Consider the following 23,366-nt stretch of genomic DNA (forward strand, 5'->3'; position numbering starts at 1 on the left):
TTTAAAATTTACTTAGAGAGTAGATCTCCCCCCCCCAAAAAAAATGGTAATTACGACAGATATGTTAATTAGCTTGATTGTGGTAAATCATTGTACAATGTATACATGTACTCAAACATCACACTGTATGCCTTAAATATATACCATTTTTGTTTGCCAATCATATCTCAAAAAAAGTTTGGAGGTTAGTAATTCCATTTGTATGTAGTAATTACTAATGATAGTCTACCCTGCAACAGTGAAATATAAGTTAGGATTGGGAAAAAGCTAGCAAGCCCCAACAACTTTCCCCTAAATGTCTAACTGCTATCCAAAGAATCTTTGGACAATAGGGGACATGAAGAGATGTGAAACATTTAGGGATTAATCATTTTAATCAATCAGGGGGTTGGGGCGCTGCCCCCTGTCACTCACAGAGCAGGGCCCATCAGGGGGTTGGGGCGCTGCCCCCTGTCACTCACAGAGCGGGGCCAATCAGGGGGTTGGGGCTCTGTACCCTGTCACACACAGAGCAGGGTCGATCAGGGGGTTGGGGAGCTCCCCCCTATCAGCATATGATGGTGCTTCATATTTTTTTCTGGGCGTTCTCATTTGTCCAAGTCTTCTAATGTTGAAAATAGCTTTAGATGTATCACAGATGCATCATCCAGAATTTGGTGAGTTTCATCAATGCTACTACAAGAGCTTCCTATAAATTAAATACAAGGCAGGTGCTCCGGTGAAGGCTTTGAAGATTACAGACTCCTGGGTGGATTCATGAACCACCAAAAACACCATTAGCTGAGTAGGACATGGAACTAGTTGGTGACCACCAAAGTGAAAGTGGGTTACCAGGCAGCCTGAAAAAAACGTATTTGTAAAGCATCACAAAAGCTCTACTTGGAGCATAGTATTATGGAGCCGGGTTGCGGAGAGGCAAGCAGTGCCTAAAAGAACACCCTAGCAAGAAGGACTCAGAGTCACTGCTCACTATGAGCGCATGCGACACGCTGATTGCAGAGACACACTGCAAGAAGAAAGGCCGTCCTCGCAGAGAAAGAACTGAAATTCACTGGGTGGAAATGTCTTCTTTGGTCATTTCAGTCAAGTTCACCTTGGGGATTATGTTCTCTTTCACAAAGGTGCCCAGCAGGACTGAAGAACTGAAACCAAAACTGGACATGTATGTTCTGAATACTGTCTTCAGTGAATTCAAAATGAAGTTCTAGAAATGAGGAGCCACTTTACTTTTGTCATTGGGCTCCCAGTCGCCTGCTGTTATTTATTTAACATCTAAGGTACAGGACTTTATATATGCTCTTTATGGAGGTTTTGTTTACCTTCGTAATTCTTAGCACTGCTTGAATTAGTTGCAGATTTGACTTTTCCATCCTGCTGCTTAATTTGACTTTTCCATCCTGCTGCTTCAGTGTCTTCCCATGCCTTTCAGGTGGAAAAACAAATTCCGTAAGGTAACATAAAAACCCTTTATGGTCTGGCCTCTCCCAACTCTTTAATCACTCCCCATTTTGTAGTAGCCAATACTCCAAAAAGACAGAACTACTTGCAGATGCAAAAAAAAAGTAAAATACACCTTCTCTCACACCTTGGTGCCTTCAGCACACCTCACCTGGCTAACTCCTCTTCTATGTCATCCTTCAATACTCAGCTCACTATCACCACCCTCCCAATGACCCATTCTGGATTCAATGCTATTTATGTCTCCCAAAGAATTGATCATAGTGTACAATATTTGCCTGTAGATCTGCCTTCCCAATTACTGGAGGGCAGAGACTGCTTCTCTTAGTTCTTGTCCTAGTCCTTTCAGGCTGCTATAACGAATTACCATAGACTGGGTGGCTTAAACAGCAAACATTTATTTCTCACATTTCTGGGTCTGGGAAGTCCAAAAACAAGTGATTGACAGATTCAGCATCTGGTTCTCCCTGGTTCATAGATGGTCATATTCTCGATATAACTTCACACGGTGGAAGGGACAAGGAGTATCTCCGGGGTCTCTTTTTCATAAGGACACTAATTCCGCTCGTGAGAGTGGACCCCTCATGACCTAATCTCCTCCCAAATGCCCTACCTCTATCACTTGGGGTTTTGGATAAAGTATATGAATTTGGAGGAATGCAAAGACTCAGTCTATAGGCAGTTCTATTCTTCTAAATAGTGTTATATACATAAAATGGTCCATACAACGTTTCTCGAATTAATACACTAATTATTTGTCATAAAATTCTTGGATGGAAAGGAGAAATGATTGGTAGGTGATTTGCCCAAGGACACCTATTATATTGACTTTAAAAAAGTCTTTAAAGATAGACTTCTCAACTGCAAAACCACAGATGTGCATACAGTAGATGCTGGACTATTCTTGTTACTGTTATCGGTGTATAAATAAATGCTGCCACTCCCGCTTGTTATCTGAAAATAAGTGACCTTATTGTTTCTATCTATTGTGTCTACAGATTTGGAGAAGACAGAAGTCTTCGTGAGTTTAAATATACAAGTCCAACTTCAACATGCTATGGGAAAGATTTTGTTTTCCCCCTTGGTTTCCAGGATGATTTCTCCCTTGTAGTTTTATATACATATTCAAGAAAAACAGCACACACTTGCCCTTTGGAAATAGAAGGCATAATCCTGCCTTAGATTAATGGAACTGAAGCTGAGAAATGGGAGAAATTGCATCTTTCATGCCTCCTTGCAGCCACCTGCTTCTGCCCCATTTTGAAGCTGGTGCAAGTCTTGTTTCTTTAAATGGGAAGGGATGCACCAGTGGCTAAAGGCTTTAAGCCACTTGGAGACTTTTTCACTTTAAAGTCTAAATCATGCAGACTTTACATAGTGGGCAGAAAATCAGATTGAATTAAGGACAAAAATGCCTTAAAAATGGAGGCAAAAATTGTCTGTGCTGCACATCTAATGAAAACAATGCCACAGGCCTACCACGGATCAGCCTGAAAACTTATCAGCATGTTCGGTGGTCAGGATTTGTAATCAGACTTGGAGGTGAGTTATTACTTGCTTTTCTCGGCCCTTTATTTCAACAACAGTATAAAGGTATTAATAGATGAGAACACTGTGGCTGCTACTCACCAGCTATTCCATGTGCCTGTGCATTGAGAGAAAGCTCTGACTCAAAGAGGTCACCTGTGTCACACAAAGACAGTCTTCACTCTCCTCCCACAGAGAGATGAGCACTGTCAGCAGAGGGCCTCAGGTCGGAGATCCAGGGGGTGCATTTAAATAAAAGAGGAAGAGGCAGGCACTTGGTTTAACCTTTATTACTTTACCCACTTGCTGACTGCTTTCCTCTGATCTACCTTCAACAACATAGATGCAAAGATCAAAAGATAAATTAGGCTGATACAGTCTCTACACTTTAGAACCTTAAAGTTTAAACATATTTTTAAAAAGTTTACATATTTTCTATTATAAAAAAATAGACACCTGAAATTCCTTAAGTTCTGAAATTCAAAATCAGAATGAAATACTTTTATTGTTATTTACCTATTAATGGACTATTTAGGGGGACAAACTTATGTTAAAATATCTTCCAGATAGACTGTTATGTTCAATGTAAAGCAAATAAAAATGTTTTTAAAAATAAAAGAATAATCTATATATATAAAAGCCTAAGCGACCATTTGACTGTTCAACTGTTCAACTGTTTGACTGGTAGCTATGACGCACACTGACCACCAGGAGGCAGATGCTCAACACATAGGCATGAAACATGGAACAGACTGATGAATCTCAGAGGGAAGGGGGAGGAGAGGGTGAAGAGATTAACCAAAGATCTTATATGCATACTAGAGGCCCAGTGCACAGATTAGTGCACCAGTGAGGTCCCTCGGCCTGGCCTGTGGGGATCGGGCCAAAACCGGCAGTCCGACACCCTCAAAGGGTTCCCAGATTGTGAGAGGGCACAGGCCAGGCCGAGGGACCACACCAGTGCACGAATCTGTGCACCAAGCCTCTAGTATATAAATAAATTCTAAATCAGGGTAAACTTTCTAAGTTTAGAAATAATGAAAAAATCCCTGCTCAGTCCATATCTTCCTGAATGCATAGCACATGCTAGCTTTGCCAATGTAGCAATGCCCAAGATAATGATGCTTTCACATAGGGTCAGGGGCCAATCTCTGGAACACACATCAGCTTACATCTCCTTATGCAGTGAATCCTAGGAGACAGTCTTCTTTCTCAAACAACTAATGCACTGATTAAAAAACAGCTTTATTGAGCTATAATTAATACACAAAGAATTGCACTTTTTGATGTGCACAATTAAATGAGTTTGGACATACCTAATACCCATGATAGCCTCACCATGATCAAGGTAACAGACATAATCAACAACTCCAAGAGTTTCCTTCTGTTTCATTGGGGTTCTTGTTTGTTTTGTTTTGTGGCAAGAACACTTAACATAGCCGAAACCGGTTTGGCTCAGTGGATAGAGCATCGGCCTGCGGACTGAAAGGTCCCCGGTTTGATTCCGGTCAAGGGCATGTACCTGGGTTGCAGGCACATCCCGAGTAGGAGATGTGCAGGAGGCAGCTGATCGATGTTTCTCTCTCATCGATGTTTCTAACTCTCTATCTCTCTCCCTTCTTCTCTGTAAAAAATCAATAAAATATTTTTAAAAAAAGAACACTTAACGTGATATCTACCTTCTTGATAAATTTTTAGGTGTTAACTACAGGCACTATGTTGTACAGCAGATATCTGGATCTTAATCATTGAGCATAACTAAAACCTTATATCCATTGAATAACAGTTTCTCATTTTTCCTACCTACCCACCTCTGGCAATCACCACTGTATTCTATGCTTCTATGACTTAAACTATTATAGATACCTCATATAAATGAAATCATACAGTATTTGTCCCTCTGTGACTAGCTTATTTCACTTAGTCAAGGTAGATCTTATGTATGAATAGGGTTGGCTTAGCTTTGTATTTCATGGAATTCATTTTATTTCCTTTTCTGTGCTAAGGTTGTATGGCTGACCAAGAGAATGATAGAAGATTTATGTTTGCCTGTGTGAATGAACCGTGGCCTTCACCATCCACTGTTTACCATTCTTTTCCAAGATCAGCCAGGCAATTCACAAGATGGATGTGAAAGGTCTCCAGGGGTGGGTTATTTCTAAATGTCTTCTGGTGGATGGCTGTGTAATCTATATAATCTGAGACTCAGAATAGCTTTCATGTACCTGGCCCCAAGTGATAAGGAGAAGGCAAACTCAAAATGCCCGCTCTGCTGGGGCTGATGTTGGATATAAGATGTAGACCTTGTATTTGACTAAGGAAACTGTTAATTTTATGACAGCAACTCTAGAGTGTTTATAAAATGAAAAACTCATACAAGCGTTAGCAACAATTTCACAGCCCAGTTTGATGCCTGGGCAGATGTTATGGGAGCATTCTGCAAGTTCATTAAAACAGGTCACAGTGGGCATCACCAGTGAGTCACCTGTCAAAAGCATTGTGTTAGAGACTTGTCTGAATCTGTGTCCCCAAGAGGAGTCTTATGTAAAAGAACTTTCTCTGATATAATAAATATGTGTTTTCCCCTTAAAAGTCTAAAAAAAATCTAAAAATAAAAGCAATGAAAACATTGCTGATAAAAAATGTTGATTCATTCAGGTCCTTTGTCTAATTCTCATATGGGTCTGGTATAGGAACAGCATTTCCTGGGATACTTGCTAAAATATGCAAATTCATATTAAGTGAAATAAGCTTGTCACAGAAGGACAAATACTGTATGGCTTCATTTATATGAGGTATCTACAACAGTAGACATATGTAATCAGAATCCATATAGCTAAAAAGAATATAGCCCAATTTAACAGACAAATGAACTAGAAAAATATTTATAAATATGTCATACATACAGTTAATATATTGGATAAAGACTTATTATAAATCAGTATAATCAATATGAATGATAAAATATCACATGAGAAATAGACAAAGGACCTGAATCTAAACATAAAGATTACAAAGTAAGATATACAGTTCTGTAACACTTATGTGGAAACATTTTTTGGCCTCAATGATAATATGTAACTTCAAACGAGGTACCATTTTTTTCCTATCAAACTTGCAATGATAATTTTTAAAAATCATAATACTTGCTGCTCAAGAACAGCATTTCCTGATTTCCTGGGATACTTGCTAAAAATGCAGATTTATAGGACCCATCCCAAACCCACCAAAATAGAATTCCAGTGGATGAACCCAGGAAGCAAGTTAGGGAAATTGCTTCAATTGGCTTGCAGTCAGACCTGAGAATCATTCAGTTCCTATCCCCATCCAGGTTACATTAGAGCAAGCTTGAAAAGATTACTCTAAGCAGTATTTTTCAACCATGGCTTGTCTACTGCATTACTTGGAAAAAATTTTTAAAATACACACTAGGGTTCTGATTTAATCCTTATGGGTTTGATTTGATTATAAACAAAATGTAAAAGCTCATTTAGGTGATTCTAAAATGTAGCCAAAGTTGAAAACACCCCAGAGAGTGTGATAAAATGGATATTTGTATGCTTTCCAAATGGCAGTGAAAATTGGTACAAACCTTTATTACAATTTGGCTGTGTTGCTTTTTTAAAAAAATAATATTGTTCTCCCTAAAATTGCAATTTTGTAAATTTATCCTATCTATGTAATCTACATATAGAAAACATTTATGAGCAAAAAAATGTTCTTTGTGTGTGATTGATTCAGCAGCAATATTTGAGAGCAGCATAACTGGTCAGCTATAGGGAAATTGCTTAGTAAATGATGGTATGTTCACATAATAAAGTGCTATATACTCATTAAAAGTACACATATAATACATTTTTTATGTCATGAGAAAATGCAAGGTTAAGGGGGAACAGTAAGGTATAAATTGTATTACTGCATGGTTAAGACTAAGCTAATATAAGCATAGGAAAAGAAGGGATGAAAATATTCTAAATTACTAAGGGTGATTATATTTGAACTCTGGGGAGATAAATGACTTTTGACTTTTAGGTGTTATTTTCTAAGTTCTCTGAATTTCAGAAATTTATGTCTAATATTTATGTTCAGTCTAATTTAAATATTTAGGATTTTTATTGTGGTAAAGTATCTATAACATAAAATTTATCATTTTAACATTTTGAAGTATGTAAGTCAGTGGCAATAAGTACATTTACATTATTGTGCAACCATCACACTTTTTCATCTTCCCCATTATCTTCTCCTCGCAGTCTCTGAGAACAACTATTCTCCTCTTGTCTTTTGAATTTGCTTATTCTAGGTATCTATCTACACTAATAAAAGAGAAACATGAAAATTGGTGTCACTCTGCTACGCTCACCAGCCAATCAGAGCGACTATGCAAATTAACCCAACAAAGATGGTGGTTAATTTGCATACACAGGCGTGGAGCCAAGACTGAAGGCTCCGGCAGGAGTGAAGACTGAAGACTGAAGACTAAAGAGGCTTGGCCGCAGTGGAGAAGCCAAGCCTCGCTGCAGCCAGACCAAAGGCCTGGGTCCCGGGTTCCAGAGGAAAACCGGGGCCGGCAGCCAGGAGAAGGAAAGCCTATTGCACAAATCTTCATGCAAAGGGCTTCTAGTATATATATAAAAGCCTAATATATACAAAGTCTCCCCTCAGGAGTTCAACAGACTGGGAGTTCGATAGCTCACTATGATGTGCGCTGACCACTAGGGGGTGGTGCAGAACAAAGGAAGGCCCTGGCAGGCAGCCCGCAGCCGCTAGGGACCCTACCCGTGCATGAATCCGTGTTGAGTATGTATCAGAATTCCATTGCTTTTTAAAGCTGCATGCATGTGTATACCATCATTTGTTTATTCCGTCATCCACTGATGGGCATTTGGGTTGTTCCCACCTTTTGGCTATTGTGAACAACACTGCTATGAAATTTGGTGTACAAATACCTGTTCAAGTGCCTGCTTTCAATCTTTGAGGGTATATACATTGAAATAGAATTGTTGGATCATGTAGTAATTCTATGTTTAATTTTTTGAGGAACAGTCATACCGTTTTCCACAGAGGGTGCACCCTTTTACATTCCTACCAGCAATTCACCAGGGTTCTGATTTGAACACACACTTAGAATCCTTTACCTAACAAAGTCAATCACTTCATATAGAAATCTTTCTAAAATGTGTCACTCACTTTTCAGCCTTCTCAAAAGGAAATATTAAACAAAATGTAACCTTTATTTATTTTAAAAATTTATACATATTGATGCCCCCTCAGGAGCTGCAGAAAGATACTTTTGCTTGAGATCTTGCTATGTGCTACTAGATACTACTCTAAGTTATTTTTGGAGAGCAAATCAGTCCTTTCAAAATCCTGTGAAACATCACTCCCATTTCACAGATAAGTAAATGAGATACATGAAGGTGATGGAACTTTTCCAAGATCACGTAGCTAGTGTGAAGACAGTAGGATTCAAAGTCCATGACTTTACATGTTTTGTTAGACCTTAATCATCTAAAACTGTTTGTCTCTCTATTAAATATCTCCAAGCTAATATAGTACACTTTTAGAAAATTTGTGTATGTTATTTAATGTGTTTTCCCCTCTGGAGGTACTCCTTGTGGTAGTAAAGCACCTACCTCTCGCCATTTTCTTCTCTCCAACCCACATGTTGCTACTGATATCCTGCTACCATGAAAAATAGATAAAGAAGAAAGTTAAAACTATGTAAACAGTAATAGTACGTAGGCTTGAGAGAGAATTTGAGGGGTCTATCTAAGGTAAAAATATATGAATTTACATATTTGAAGTGAATTGTTTCTCTTTTGATAGTTCAATAACCTATTTTGCTTTTTTCTGGCTTTGTGTATGTGTGTGTGTGTGTGTGTGTGTGTTCCAGATGCTGAGTCTACTTTTTAAAAATATATATATATTGTTATTGATTTCAGAGAGGAAGGAAGAAGGAGAGAGAGAAACACCAATGATGAGAGAGAATCATTGATCGGCTGACTGGGAATCAAACTGTGACCTCACACCTGCCGGGCCTGAGTCTACTTTTATGAATGAATATGCGTGCTCAGTCTTACTCATATTTACATTATGTAATATAATGTAGCTTATTTTTTTAATAAAAACTTGCCTCAAAATAATAAATATCCTTTCTATGTCTGATATTCTCTTTTCTTAAATGTCTATTGAATATTTTCATAATACATGCAAAGAAAGAACCAAGAAAAAGGTTTTAACATTGAAAGCCTCTGGTCGTACATCAAGACTATTTAAACTGTAGACCCAGTGACTACTGTTTATAGATGCCCATCAATACCGGCCTGGAATATCTTGGTAGAATGTATTTATTATATGTCATAGATATTTCCTGGGAAAAACAGATAAGTATTTCTTTCCTGTGTAACATGTTTATTGTGAAAGTAGAGGCCCGGTGCATGAAATTTGTGCATGGGAGGGGGTCCCTCAGCCCAGCCTGCACCTTCTCTAATCTGGGACCCCTCAGGGACATCCCTCTCGAAATCTGGAACCACTGGCCCCTACCCACTCTGCCTGCCTGCCTGATTGCCCCTAACTGCCTCTGCCTGCCTGCCTGATCACCCCTAACCGCCTCTGCCTGCCTGCCTGATAACTCCTAGCCACCTCTGCCTGATGGCCTGATTGTCCCTAATTGCTCCCCTGCCTCCCTGATCACCCCTAACCACCTCTGCCTGCTGGACTGATAGCCCCTAGCTTCCCTCCCCTGCCAGCCTGGTCGCCCCTTGTAAATATGTCTCTCTTCTCCATGTCCAACGCTGCTAAAGAGCAGTCTGGTTCCTGAGTAGGGGTGGCTGGGGATTGAGAAAATGAAAGAAAGAGACAGACACAGAGGTGGAAGGAAAAAGCTAGGGCTGGGTGGAACCACTGTTCTCTGATGGAGACACAGGGACAGGGACCCAGAGCTGATACAGCATGTTTATTTTATACAGCAAAAAACAGGAAGTTTTACTAAAAGTCAAGACAAAGGAGATTATGTGCATTCTTGGGTGGGCCCGAGTTGTATTCATTCCTGGTGCTTGGCTGGATTTAAATAACAAAACCTACCCCCTGGCACCTAGGCTGAAGGTTAAGCTGATAAGACTCCTGCCTTTTGGCAAAGCATGTTTCCAGGAGGTGGCTTTGCCAATGCCGCTGGCTTCAGCTGACAATAATTAAAGAAACACCCATGTGCCTTCCCAAGGGCACTCTACAGCCCCTAACTGCCCTCCCCTGCCAGCCTGGTTGCCCCTAACTGCCCTCCCCTGCCGGCCTGATCGCCCCTAATCGCCTCTGCCTTGGCCCCCGCCACCATGGCTTTGTCCGGAAGGATGTCCGGATGGATGTCCAGAAGATGCCCAGTCTAATTAAGCATATTACCCTTTTATTAGTATAGATGCTGAGCATTTAATGTTCTAAAAGTCAAGCCTTCTTTCCAATGAAGTATGAGCGGTCACTAGTTAAATATAACAGTGAGTCCTATGTGTCCAAAGCCTTTCATTTAAAGTAAATTATCATTATGTCACTCCTTCCACATCACCGGCTATTATTCTAGAAATTAAGTTTTTCTGTATTGACATTTCTTAAAGGATTCTTTTCCACATCTCTAGTACTTGCCTTAGGAAGTAGGTGAATATAACAGTTGTAAAGGTGAGAGGAAAATGTTCTCTCAAAATGGAAAAATAAAAGTTTCTTTAGAGAAGCTGTAGCAGCCCAGATTCCCTTAGGTGTTGTAATGAGTGAGAGGTAAATGTAATTTTGTACTATGAGGTTTAATTTCCATCTAAATGCTCTGAGCAACCTTATTCAACAAAATTAGAGGAGCGGGAGGGGTTGGAAGAAGATAAAAAAACAAAACCATATTCCTAAAGATCGGAACCAGCTCAAGGGAATAGCACATTCACAATTTCCTGACTGGTTAGTTAAAGCTGAAAGAAATAAACAAAGTCACAGTGTTACTTTACTTCTTTTAAGATGATGCTCCGCAAATCTAAAAGTTTGACATTATAAAATGTTCACTGGACTCCAAGATTTAATCATTTTAACACTGACTGCTTACCTTACCAAAGCAGTGATACTGTCAATATCAACAAATACACTCAAATTCTGATCATGAGGAAATTAAAATTTTTAGGAATTGTTTATACCTCAAGTGTACTATGCTGGACCTTACAAATGTACTATAACTCTATTTGTTTTTGTCACATAAAGAAGGGGCTATTCTCTCTCTATTTATCAAAACCCAACTTCTACTAAACACAAAATCCTGTGCAAATTATTATTCCTGGGAGTTGATCTCTATTCTCCACCTTTTGCTTTTCTAAATTCCTACTACTTGCCTCTGCCATTCATTTTAATATTGCTTCATATTGTCTGAAAGTCGCCTGTAATTTTTATACATATGTTTTATTGCTTTGTGTTAACCCTCACCAAAGGATATTTTTTGATTGACTTAGAGAGAGTGGAAGGGAGGGAGAGAGACTGAGAGAGAGAAACATCCATGTGAGAGAGACACATGGATTGGTGGCCTCCTGCACAAGCCCCCAACCAGGGCTGGGGAGGGAGCCTGACACCGAGGTACATGCTCTTGACCAGAATCAAACCCATGACCTTTCAGTCCACAGGCCGATGTTCTGTCCACTGAGCAAAACCAGCTAGGACTGTTTTATTGTTCTTAAGTGTCACCCATATTAACTAAGATAGACTGATTGTATAGTGATTTTTAAATAAGTTTTTTTCTGACCAATTAATAATTAGAAAACAGAAATTATTGGAAGTGGAGCATTATTTAAGGCTAACATAAACATGGGAAACTAGAGCAATGAACCAGATGAATTGTGGACAAGGCCCAGCAGCATAGGTCTTGAGATACTAAACATCCTCCCAAAAGGAAAAAAAAAAAAAATGCAAAAAATGCGATCTAGAAGGAACTAAACTTATTGAAGTTAATATACAATCAAAAATTGAAAACTCTGACCTAAAGAATTTTATCATGGCCACAAAATAGTACAAAAGCATTTAAGGAAACCGCTGAATGGAATAAGTGATGTTCGGGGAAACAAAAATTAGAGAGTTTAACAAGCATATAGAACGGAATTGAGAATAGCATTGAAAATGTAACAGCTACTTGTTAGGTCTGATCAGATAATCCAATCAATATCCCCCCCTCCCGCCCCTCCCCCCGAAACTGACCTTTAGACCACTTCACAACCAACATTCCCTTTCGCTTAGACCACATTCCATTTGCTAAGACCAGTAACTTTCCCCTCCAGAGTTGCCCAGGATCCAGACCAGACAGGCCCAGAGAATTACCCCCCAAAAAGCCCATCTAGAGCCCTTTAAAATCCCTGACTCCCTGTTCCTGGGGGCTGGTACCATTTTGGGGCTTAGCCCATCTGGTCTCCAGATGATCTAATAAATTTATAATTCTTTACCACATTCGACCTCGTGCATTCCTCCTTTGGTGACCATAACACTACTATGTTATAATAGAAAGTTAGTAGATGTATTCTATCAAAAGTTTGGACTATGCTTCAAGGTTTCCAGCTGAAAGAAAACAGTTGAAGGGGGGAGGGGGGGAGGAAGGAAGAGAAGGAGGAAGGAAGGTAGAAAAAAGGATTAAAAAAAAAATCTAGAGTTTAAGAAATAATCTGACAAGTTTATAACATTTCACTGAAACTGACAGCAAAATTATGAGCTGAATCTTCAATCAGGCCCCTAAAACATCTGTCGTGTTGTTTTAAATGACTAAGGTGAAATACATCAGGTTATGGAAAATGGGGAGGGCTTCCAGCAGTTGGCCAGTATTCTAGGTGATGGATGTGATGAGCATTTCCCTTAAACAACTGATTTACTGCCAACAGAGAAAAACATTAGAAACACATCCTAAAATTCATCTGCAATTAAGATTACAAGAGTGGCTGGCCACTCTGTCCACCTTCCCGTCCCTTACCAGAGCCGTAGCCCTGCTCCCGGTAAATACCTTCACACAAACGCCACCCAAGAACAACACCTCCTTCCCATAAACCCCTTTCCTTTGCCCTAACAATCAGTGTAAAACCTGCTTTACTCTGTTTTCTAACAGCTTCCTTTCTCCCTCACTTGTTTCCTTCCTCCCACTTTTTCTTTCTTCTTTTCCTCCTTCCCTCTCTTCCTACTTTTCTTTCTTCCTAAAATCGATGCTTTTTAAAAACTACACACAGGTCAACCCTACTCCACTAGAAATCCTTCTCAGGGGACACTGTCAGACAAGGGGCCCGGTCGGTGCATTCGCAACCACCATCTGGCACCTGGGATTGCTCGCCACTTTCTGTCGCCCAGAGGTGAGAGGGGCGGGAGGCTAAGAGCGCGCAGAGGTGGTGTGACCCAGTTCTTCGGAAACTTTCAGCTGCTCTCAACCATCCCCCCAACCCGAAACCCTTTAATCATCCATCAAGCCAGAGAAGTACAACGACCTCTGTCTAGCCTTTGGAACTGGAAAAGACAAGAAGCAAGAAAAGCAAGACCAGGAGGTTCACATCTTTGCCTCACCACTGCCCAACCACATCGGACGCAGAGCCGCAGCGCGGCCGGCAGGGGCCGCTGTTTACTCGGAGCAGCGGCCCAGCCGCTGCCGCGCCCGCACCTCCCACGCCCCTCCCGGCCCAGCCTCGCCAAGTTCCTACAGCCCCCAGCCGAGCGAGCGCCGGGAACGAGCACCGCCCGGGTAGCAGCGGACGGCGCAGACCAGCCAGGCTGCGGCGCACGTCAGAAAGGCTCCTGGGAAACTCTCACCGGCCCGGGACTGGGGAAGGAGAGAGCGAGCAGCTCCGGGGCGCGCAAGTCTGCAAGGGAGTGCTCCGCTCGGCACCTGTTCCTCTCGCGCCACCGCCTTCCCAGCAACCTCGGACCCGCGCCTCCCAGGCGCCCTCCCGCCCCGGCGATGAATCCCGCGCTGGGCAACCAGACGGATGTGGCCGGCCTGTTCTTGGCCAACAGCAGCGAGGCGCTGGAGCGCGCGATGCGCTGCTGCACCCAGGCGTCCGTGGTGACCGACGACGGCTTCGCCGAGGGCGGCCCCGACGAGCGCAGCCTGTACATCATGCGCGTGGTGCAGATCGCCGTCATGTGCGTGCTCTCGCTCACCGTGGTCTTCGGCATCTTCTTCCTCGGCTGCAACCTCCTCATCAAGTCCGAGGGCATGATCAACTTCCTGGTGAAAGACCGGAGACCGTCTAAGGAGGTGGAGGCGGTGGTCGTGGGGCCCTACTGACCGGCCCTCCGGCCCCGCGGCGGCCGCCCCACACCTCCCCACCTCGCCAGCCCGGCCGCGCCCCCTCACCATCCGAGACCGGGAGAAGCAAACCTGTCGGAGTCAATTATTTCTCCCGACTCCTGCCTTTCGGGATGAAGCGACCTGTTTCTCGCTCGCTCTTGGAAAGTCCCCAGGCCTGGCTGGAGGAGGAGAGCGCCCTGACTCTGGACTGAGCAGCAAGTGGCAAGAAGAGGGAGATTAGGGCGCAAACTTTGGAAGCTGCTTGGGATGCGGGAAAACCGACGGGGCAAAGGCCCTTCTCCACCCGCAGGTGGGCCAAGCTCTGGGGGCAGGTGGAGAGGGCGGGCAGGGGAGAGACCCACCAGCACCGGATGCCCGATGGCCTGGAAAGCGATCCGTGCAGACGCCACGGAACAAAACTAATGGGGGCTCAAATCCGTGTCCGGATTGGCGCCCGTTCTCTCCCGGTCCTCCCAGCCCTGGCGGGAGAGGCGATAAATACCTTTGCTTGATTGCAACGTGCCGTTTTAAGGGGTTTTTGTGTTTGCTTGACTATAAATATTTGATAACTCTTTTTCTGCCCTAGTGACCTGTTTGCCTGCCTGGGAGTTAGGGTTTTGTCATCGTGGGGAAAGGGTGGGGGAGGGGGAGCCTGCGAATGTGAACGGGGTGAGTTGTTTCTTTTATTTCATTCACAACTGGGTCTTTGGAGAGGGGGGCTGGCGCCACAGCTGGCCCCCGGCAAAGACCCGAAGTAGAACTGTGTCTGTAGCTCGTGACTGCACGATTTATGCCACAAAAGTGCTCTTGACATTCGTGACACCGTTTTTGACTCTTTTTTTCCCCCGTGTTTAACATTTTCCTTAATAAATGCAATATTTAAGTGTTTGTTTTTTTCTGGCCTCTTGGTGGTCATTGTGCGCTCCCTGCAGAAAGGAACGGGGCAAGGAGTCTGGTTGCCGGTCCAGAGAATTCGCTTTGGAGAGCTGTGATTCTACTCGTGGTTCCCACCGAGGGAGGAGGTGGGGACCAGACAGAGAGGCCTGAGCCCAGTGAGCCGTGGCCAAACCTCAGGCCCAGGAGGAGAACCCTCTGTTTTTTCGGACAGTTAATATTTTATATTTCATTTAGACTCAGCTCTTCAGCCAGGCGAGAGGACAGGAGGGCCCAGTGGGAACATTACCCTTCCCTGCAGGCTCAGGCGGCCGGTACACAGGGTTACTCTGCTAATGAAAGGAAGAGAGGGCTCGGCCAGCCTTCGGGGAGGGCGTCTTTCCCCTGAGCAACCAATATCATCAAGAAGGCATCAGGATGCTAATCAAAAAAAAATTTAATAAATTATTTAAATGTGAGGAACAGTAGCTGCTAAAAAGTACATAGTGACGTTAATTCTCCCAGGGGTAAGCCATTGTTACAAAAACATGGGATGCATTGTCTTTGCCAAATTAAACATTTTCTAGAGAAAGGGTGAGATTTAAAAAGAGACCCCGCCTGCTCTTGAATTTAGAGTCATCAGCCCAGCCAGGCAGAACAGTCCAAGGGGGGTTAGCCAGGTCCTGAATGTCAGAGCTGAGGGTCACAATCCAAGCTGAGAAAGTGGGGCCGGAGTGGAGCTACAGATGGTCTTGGACACAGTTAGGGCTCAGAAATGGAACAGTTTTGGAGAATAGAGAAAACCGTGAATGTGAAAATCACCCAGAGGAGGCAATAGCTTCAAGCTTGAACTTGGCAAGAGGTTTTGAGTTTATTTTTACGCCCGGGTTAGGATCCTCTGCTATGCTATAGCAATTAACACTTCACAGTAGCGGATAGAAGACTAAAAATTTCAATAACAATCCAGTGCCCCTTTTACTTGGGAAGAAGCACAACTGGTGTAAATAGTGTCAGTGACTCAAAGGGTTGGGATGGGGAGGCTTGAATGTCCTTTAACATCCTGCCCACTATTCAGTGTCTATTTCATTCTCAAAGTAAATCTTGCCAGGGATTATGACCTAGAATAATTTTTTGAATGCTAAATAGCATGGGGCTTGAAAAGGATTTTGATGTTTTGTCTATTGTCTTCAGCAGTAAGGGTTGGCTTGCTTTTTGTGTTTGCTTGTTTGTTTGTTTTGAATCTGGGGAGAGGAGCAGGGTCAACGTGTAGTCAAGGGCGAGTCATGGAGGGCAGTATACTTTTGCAGATGTTTAGGACAGGAAATGGAGGCTTTTTATTTTGTGGAGAGTCTCTGTGGCCCCCAGTTAACCTGCTGCCTCCATGTTTCAAAGGGAGAAACACAGCAGAACAACCAGTTCACTCTGGGACTAACCTGGCATTTAAATTAAACTCAGAGTTCCTGTGGCTGCAAAATCTGCTGAGGGCCCCTTTCCCCCACAAATTTATTAGCCCCCCAGCGAATTCCATGTTGTGTGGAAATCCGTTTGGGATAAAAAGCCAACCAGCTAGGAATCTTGCGTTGGGCTCTGCTATGTGGGACGTACATGTGTATAGCAAGTTTCAGACACAAGAAAGGTTTCACACCTACAGGTCAGTTATTACTTGTTTCTAGAACACAGAGATTTCTATTTAAAGCCAAAGTCTTAGAAGTTGAGAGAGAGAGCCGGCCCAAGTTCCCTATACTCTCTTCTCTACTGCTACTATCTCTGTTTCTGTCACTACCATCTCCTCCATCCTTGTTCCTCTAAATACTTCTTCACCCCGCTTTCCTCTCTGCTGCACCTCAAAAGCAAAATTCAGTTTCTTTTTACTTCAACAAAGCCTCTTAATTCTCCTACTCCGAGAAAGTGTGGTTGTCAGACAAACCAGAACCTGCAACATTTAGTCCTCAGGTAGCAAAGATGCGTGAACTGAGCTCTGTGATCCATGGTCTGTGCATTATAGGGAAATGCACAGAGGCTGAAAATATCATAGCTCTGGGGACCATTTCCTGCCAACAACTCTTCTCTACAGCTTCTCGATCCATTTGCTACTTAGAGAGATGCCAAGCGGCTCTGGTTTTTATAGATGAGGCAATGTGTACAAGAAGCTTTTTACACTCCCTATTCCCTGTGGCCACACAGCAACCACTTTCCGGGGCCCCACACCACTCCCTGTCTCTGTCTGCTTTGGGCTCTCTTTTTCCCTGATCCTAACAAATGCATTAAATGAAACGTTTAAATCCTGTTCGGAGTTTATGGAGTGTCAGTCCTTTCCCACAGATGTGCTGCAAGGAAGGTGAGTTTTAAAAGTCACTCTATGGGTTTCACATAAGAAAAACAACGTCGGCTTTAAGAAACTGGGAACTGAGAAGAATTAGATGCAAACAGGCAAATTTTTATCATCCCTCACTTAAGTCCACCATTGGGTCAGTGATTAGGGGGAAGCCCCGACAGAGAGAGAGAGAGAGAGAGAGAGAGAACGAGATGGCTTCCTGTAAAAGCTTGCTGTATATGACATGGCCCATCGGGAGGTCTCTGATACTCCCTGAAACTGCCTGGAAATGGATCGGAAGCAGGGAGAGGTTTTCAAGGGACACAGCAAGTGGATTGGTGGGGTTGTAGCCCTCACAGGCTGTGCAGACAGCCACTGATGCCTCGGAGCCTCATTGGGCAGCCTCCATATAAGCAGCTTAGCTAATTGCTGGTAAGTGGTATTTTTCTCAAGAATGGTGTTATGAATCCTCCCACTCTCTAAAAAATGTACCAAGAATTTGAGCACCGGACACAGTGAAGACTGCTTGAGGGAAGTCTAAGCACAAAGGTCACACACGGTGTTAAGTCCGAGATCACACTGGCCCCGGGTGGATGGTCCCTGCGCCTGGTTTCTGATTTCCAAGCCACCCTGGTCTCTCATTGGATCCTGGGTCATCCCTGTTACCGAGTGCCCCTGCACTAATTCTGAGTGAGGGAGGGAAAGGCACACTGACCGTAGTGTAAGAACGACAGGTTCTGGTATCTAAGTACCCGAGTAGCCTCCTCCCTAAAACGAGGAAGATGGATTATAAAACATTCCAATTCTGCGATTCTACTGAATTAGTCTGTTTCATATTTCCTTGTGTCTTAACATGTTTTTTAGATCTCTTCAATAGGTAAGTTAAAAACATATTTTACCAAGGTTCCAATCTTGGTCTTCCAGGGAGAAAATCCCGCCCCCCCAAAAGTCAAATGCTCCTTGACACAGGATATGTACGCTATTTACAATAATCTAAGCAGTATTTCAGACACCTAGCCAGCCCTGGGTAAACAGCAGTTTCTCAGCTGACAGATCACACATCACCTAAGGCAGACGGTGCCTTAACTATTCCAGATCTCTGTGTTCTCACTGGACGAAGCAATGGAAAGCGGAGCCCAGCGCACTCTGGAGCAAGTAATCAGCAAGTGGTTCCCATAGGTGTACACACATCCAGACTAATATACACTGTTATTTATTAAACTTCGTGTGTATTTCAAAACTAAGTAACAGCCATTTTTTCTCCCCTAAAGCATGTCCCCCTTTGAGCTTCTGCAACAGCTCACAGCAGCTGGTCCCATGGTTTAGAGCAGGGGTTCTCAAACTTTTTAAACAGGGGGCCAGTTCACTGTTCCTCAGACTGTTGGAGGGCCGGACTATAGTTTAAAAAAAACTATGAAAAAATTCCTATGCACACTGCACATATCTTATTTTGAAGTTAAAAAAAAAAGGGAACAAATACAATATTTGTATTTGCATGTGGCCCGCAGGCTGTAGTTTGAGGACCCCTGGTTTAGAGCCTTCCTTAGCACTGGCTTATTATACTTGTCACTTTGGGGGGGAGGGGCTGCAATGCCAGGAAAGGATTTCAGGGTTCAGTTTGTTCTCTAAGACTCAAACCCAATTTGAAAGCCTGTTGAAGCAGCAAGTCTACAGCAATCCCCCAAAAAGGAACCAACAAATCTTTTATCTACCTGCCAAGTCCCACTTAGATATGTGCACCGTAGCTCAGATGGGATATGTTACAGTCAGCCCCACCAGTGGCAACTGTTTCCTAATGTCTGAATTGACATGCTCAATGGTTAATTGCTTCCATGGCCAACCTCACTCTGTCCTCCTTTCCAGATACTACATTTGTATTGTTTTAAACACTTAACATGTTTGAAAGTCCAGGATTATATTTATAGCATCAACTGAGATTTTAAAATTCGTGGAAAGTATAGTTTAGGGGAAAAATAAAGTAGTTGATATTATCAGCAAGTCATAAATCATTTATAGTGATAACAAAATAGTCTGAATGTATTATTTATATTTGAGAAATTCAAAATATTTCAGAGGGAGCCTCTACAGGGACTACTATAAGGAAAACGAGATGCATTTCAAAATAATCCTTAGCAAGCTTGTAAACAGTGGCGTGCTTTTAACCCAAATAACAATAAAGTACATACTAAGTGAGAATAAAGAAAGCAAATTTTATTTACTTGATTATTCATGTATGTTTTGAAGGGATAATAGGTACATGGTATCCTTTTCTAAATATATATAGCTGGGTGCTTGCTGAAATATTGTTGAGTGTGTAAATGTAGGCAGAGTGATCAATACATAAAAGTCAACCCATCTGAGATAATTCCTGATTGGCCGAACCCCAACAGCAAGCTAACTATTGGTCGGAGAGTCTGCCCCTGATGGTCAGTGCATGTCATAGCGAATGGTTGAGTGGCCTTAGGGTATCATTAGCATATTACCCTTTGATTGATTGAACAGACAATTGGACACTTAGCATATTAGGCTTTTTCTATATAGGATTACTAAAAAATTGAGATGATTCTTATACATTTGCACCATAAAACACAGGCACAGATAAACACACATAATGAAGGCATATGATCTACCCACACAAGTCAAATAATAAATTGTTCCTGTTACCTTTTATGGCATTCATAGTGATATAAGTGTACATACATAATTATGCTACAGCCTATATGTTGGCATGGTTTGTTACAGGCATAAATGTTAGTTTTGCTCTTCATTTTTTTTTCCCCATTTGCCTTTATGCTCACCAATTCCTCTCATTAATTACTCCTTCCCTCACCCACATCTAAAGACATACTATCCTGAAAGAGTCATTGATTTTTATCAGACTTAGACTCCAGATGTCTAATTGCTTTGGGAAATGAATTCCTCTGGGTTCCAAAATGTCTCTTTTGCTTTATTTATTTTCCTATAAATTGAGCTGGGTCATGTAGTTCATATTCTAAATAGTATTGATTAAGGCCAGTGAATGTGCGTACACTAACATCCTCTATTCCCCGTATTGTATACTGATGAAGATGATATATATCCATTCAACTGAAGACTAAAAGTAAGCATCACATATTCCCCAATTCTTTGTTTTACACCATTTATTTATTTACAATAAAACAGTGCATAGAAAAACATTGCAATAAATAGTTCCAAAGCGTTCAGTAAATAAGATTTATATGGGGTACTTGGAGTCTTATAATACATCTGTATCTTGAGATATATATATTTCAATCTTCATCTAAGAATTGAAAAGAAAAAGTAGCTTAAACCACAAGGGACAGAAAATTCAAAGATTATATATTGTAGCCTTGAAAATCTTTAAACACTAAGTTAAGAAAAATGAGAGGACCCTAAATATGAAGATGATTAATGAAAACAAAAAGAACCTAGCAAATTAAGTCTCTAGGCATTTATAGAAAGATTTTGAATTCTCAAAGCAGTGACTAGGAAATTTCCCACTCAGAGTACTTAATAAAAGGATTACTTACTACCAAGTAGAACATCTAAGCAATGTGAGAGGAATGCAGAAGAGTGTTAATTCCTTCTCCATTGCTCTCTCCTCTGTGGAGTCTTGGGCTAATTGCAAGCATCCTAGCTAGCTCAATTTTATTATACTCAAAGGTCAAAAAGTCTTTGCCAGATCTTCTTATCTATATCATCAATCAATATTTATTACTTAGTATCCATTATAGGCATGGGTCTGCACTAGGTACTAACTCAGACCTTGGGAGTTGAGTGCAAAGTACCATGGAATTGAAAAGGATCTTCTCTTATTCCATCCTTGTCTTCTGTTTCCTTTATTTCCATATGTCCTGGAGATCCAGCAGTATGAGACACTAACTTGTGACTTTTCCCCTTACAGGTGAAGTGCTCTGTATTATAATTAACATGGGGACCTGAATTAGTCAAACGACTTAAGCATACACAGGCTTGATGTACATTATGTATTCAGCTCAAGATGATCATGTTGTGGAAGGCCTGAAGGAAGTGCTCCAAATGAATTTCTGGAAACTACCTATATTTTTCTACAAATTCAGCTCTGGAACAAGTATTTTATTCATTTCCCCCACCATGAATTGTCAATGACTGAGTAATTAATGAAAGGATCAAGTATGAAATTCACTCCCCTACATTCCTTTGATGAGCTTTGTATGAAAATGATATATCCTTGCTTTAAGTAACAAATATCTTCTAAATTCATGACATGGTCAAGCTAGAATGGCATGTATTAAGACTCTTTGGGTTACATACAATGAACATAATTTTAAAATGAAAATTGAATTTACTTACTGTGTGACTTGCAAGTCCAAGGAAACAGGCGCTTCAGCTGTATAATGAGGAGAAAAAAAAAGATTTCCTCAAACCTAAACTTATATCTTACCAGTTTAACAAAGTAGCAGAAAGAACCTTTCTTTCCTGGGTGAACGCTGGCCCAGTTTAGGTCATCTGTCCATCTCCACAACAAATCTCTGTGGCTGAGTTGGGTACAGGAAGAAGGGTGCACTTGATCAGTACTACCTGTGTGGTGAGAAAGGAGAGAACAAGTAGTCGTCCAACCATAAGGCCGTGAGTCCTCACATGAGAAAGAGTTCTGTGTATTACCAGAAAAAGCAATAAGGCTGGCTGGGTGGCCTACAACTGTCACCTCATTCAATGAAACCAAAGCCTAGAGAGGTTGAGTCTTGTCACCAAGGTCCCACACAGCCAGCCAGTGATGGAGTCAGTAATGGAACCCACATCTCTTGACTCTTAACTTAGTATTCTTTTTTAAACTACTTATTCTATCAATTGTCTTTCAGCAAGGTTCACACGCCTTTTCTAATTGCTTTCACGAGTCTTTGTGTCTGTGCTGATGTAGTTCCAAGAGCCCTGGACAATAGTCTGAATTTCTGGGGCAGGCACTGCCACCACCTGTACCTGATGATGTGAATTTCTACAAGTCACTTAACAGTTTTGTTTGTAAACTCATCTGCCCTCCCTAGATGTGGCGAGGCATAAAAATGTCTTTAAGCTGAATGAAGTCTTTGATTGCTTTGTAGAATGAAAGTATAATGATACATTTTATGTTAAAATATTTGTAATATGATAAATTATTGGACAACATTAAGAAGATTCATTCACTGCAGGACTTCTAAGTCTCATGACTCTCCATGAGGTGGATAAAATATTTATCATTTCTCAGGTTAATCTGACAAACTCACTTTGGTGGAGACTCTCTCGTGACTCATATTCCTTGAAAATGTTGCTGCCCTGTCAGTACATGTGATATTTTTATTACCTTCCTTTGAGTCCTTCCTTATTCGGTGTCTAAACTGTTTCTTATCTAAACTCATCCTAAATCAGAGAGTTGGCTTAGCTTTCTTTTCCACATAGAAACTAAACTATCATTATTCATTTCTTTGGGTTTCCAGCTGCGTTGCCTGCTCCACATGTTTGACTTAGGGAAATTACCTTGCTAACCATGAATAGTCGTTCGCAAGTTCCTGGGCCCCCATATGAGACTTGTACTGGTGGGCCTCTTCATTCTTATTCACCAGTTGGGAGGAGAGCAGATGGTGTGTTTGAGAGAGGGAATCTGTCGACCATAAAGACTGGTGTTTGGGAGCTTGTTTCTTGTACAGCTCATCACAACAGGTACACTCATCTCATCTTCAGGCTTCCAACTGTGAAAGCTTGAATCTGAGGATTGGAAGTGCAGTATTCTCAGTAGAAGGTTTCTGCATTTGCAGCACACATAATGGCTCTAAGGCACATTTGTACCAATATAAGAGCTCTCCCTTTTCCTGACAGTGTATCCTCTTTTTCTTGGCCTGATAGCCTTACTATATTTTGACTATTTCTTTTTCAAGAAATGGCGACCTTAAAAATAAAAATAAATAAATA

The 23,366-nt window shown here is 41.8% G+C and overlaps 1 protein-coding gene across 1 annotated transcript; it reads left to right on the forward strand.

Annotated features, from left to right (window-relative positions):
* The first annotated feature begins 13,697 nt into the window (after nt 1–13,697).
* Nucleotides 13,698–15,142, forward strand: RPRM (reprimo, TP53 dependent G2 arrest mediator homolog). Its single transcript, XM_070423452.1, has one exon. It carries the CDS (start codon nt 13,922–13,924, stop codon nt 14,249–14,251), a length of 330 nt encoding a protein of 109 aa, XP_070279553.1. The 5' UTR covers nt 13,698–13,921; the 3' UTR covers nt 14,252–15,142.
* The last annotated feature ends 8,224 nt before the right edge of the window (nt 15,143–23,366 follow it).

Source organism: Myotis yumanensis, unplaced genomic scaffold (genome assembly GCF_028538775.1).
Source record: "Myotis yumanensis isolate MYYU_CA2020_CCGP unplaced genomic scaffold, mMyoYum1.0.hap1 SCAF_8, whole genome shotgun sequence".
NCBI lineage: Eukaryota > Metazoa > Chordata > Mammalia > Chiroptera > Vespertilionidae > Myotis > Myotis yumanensis.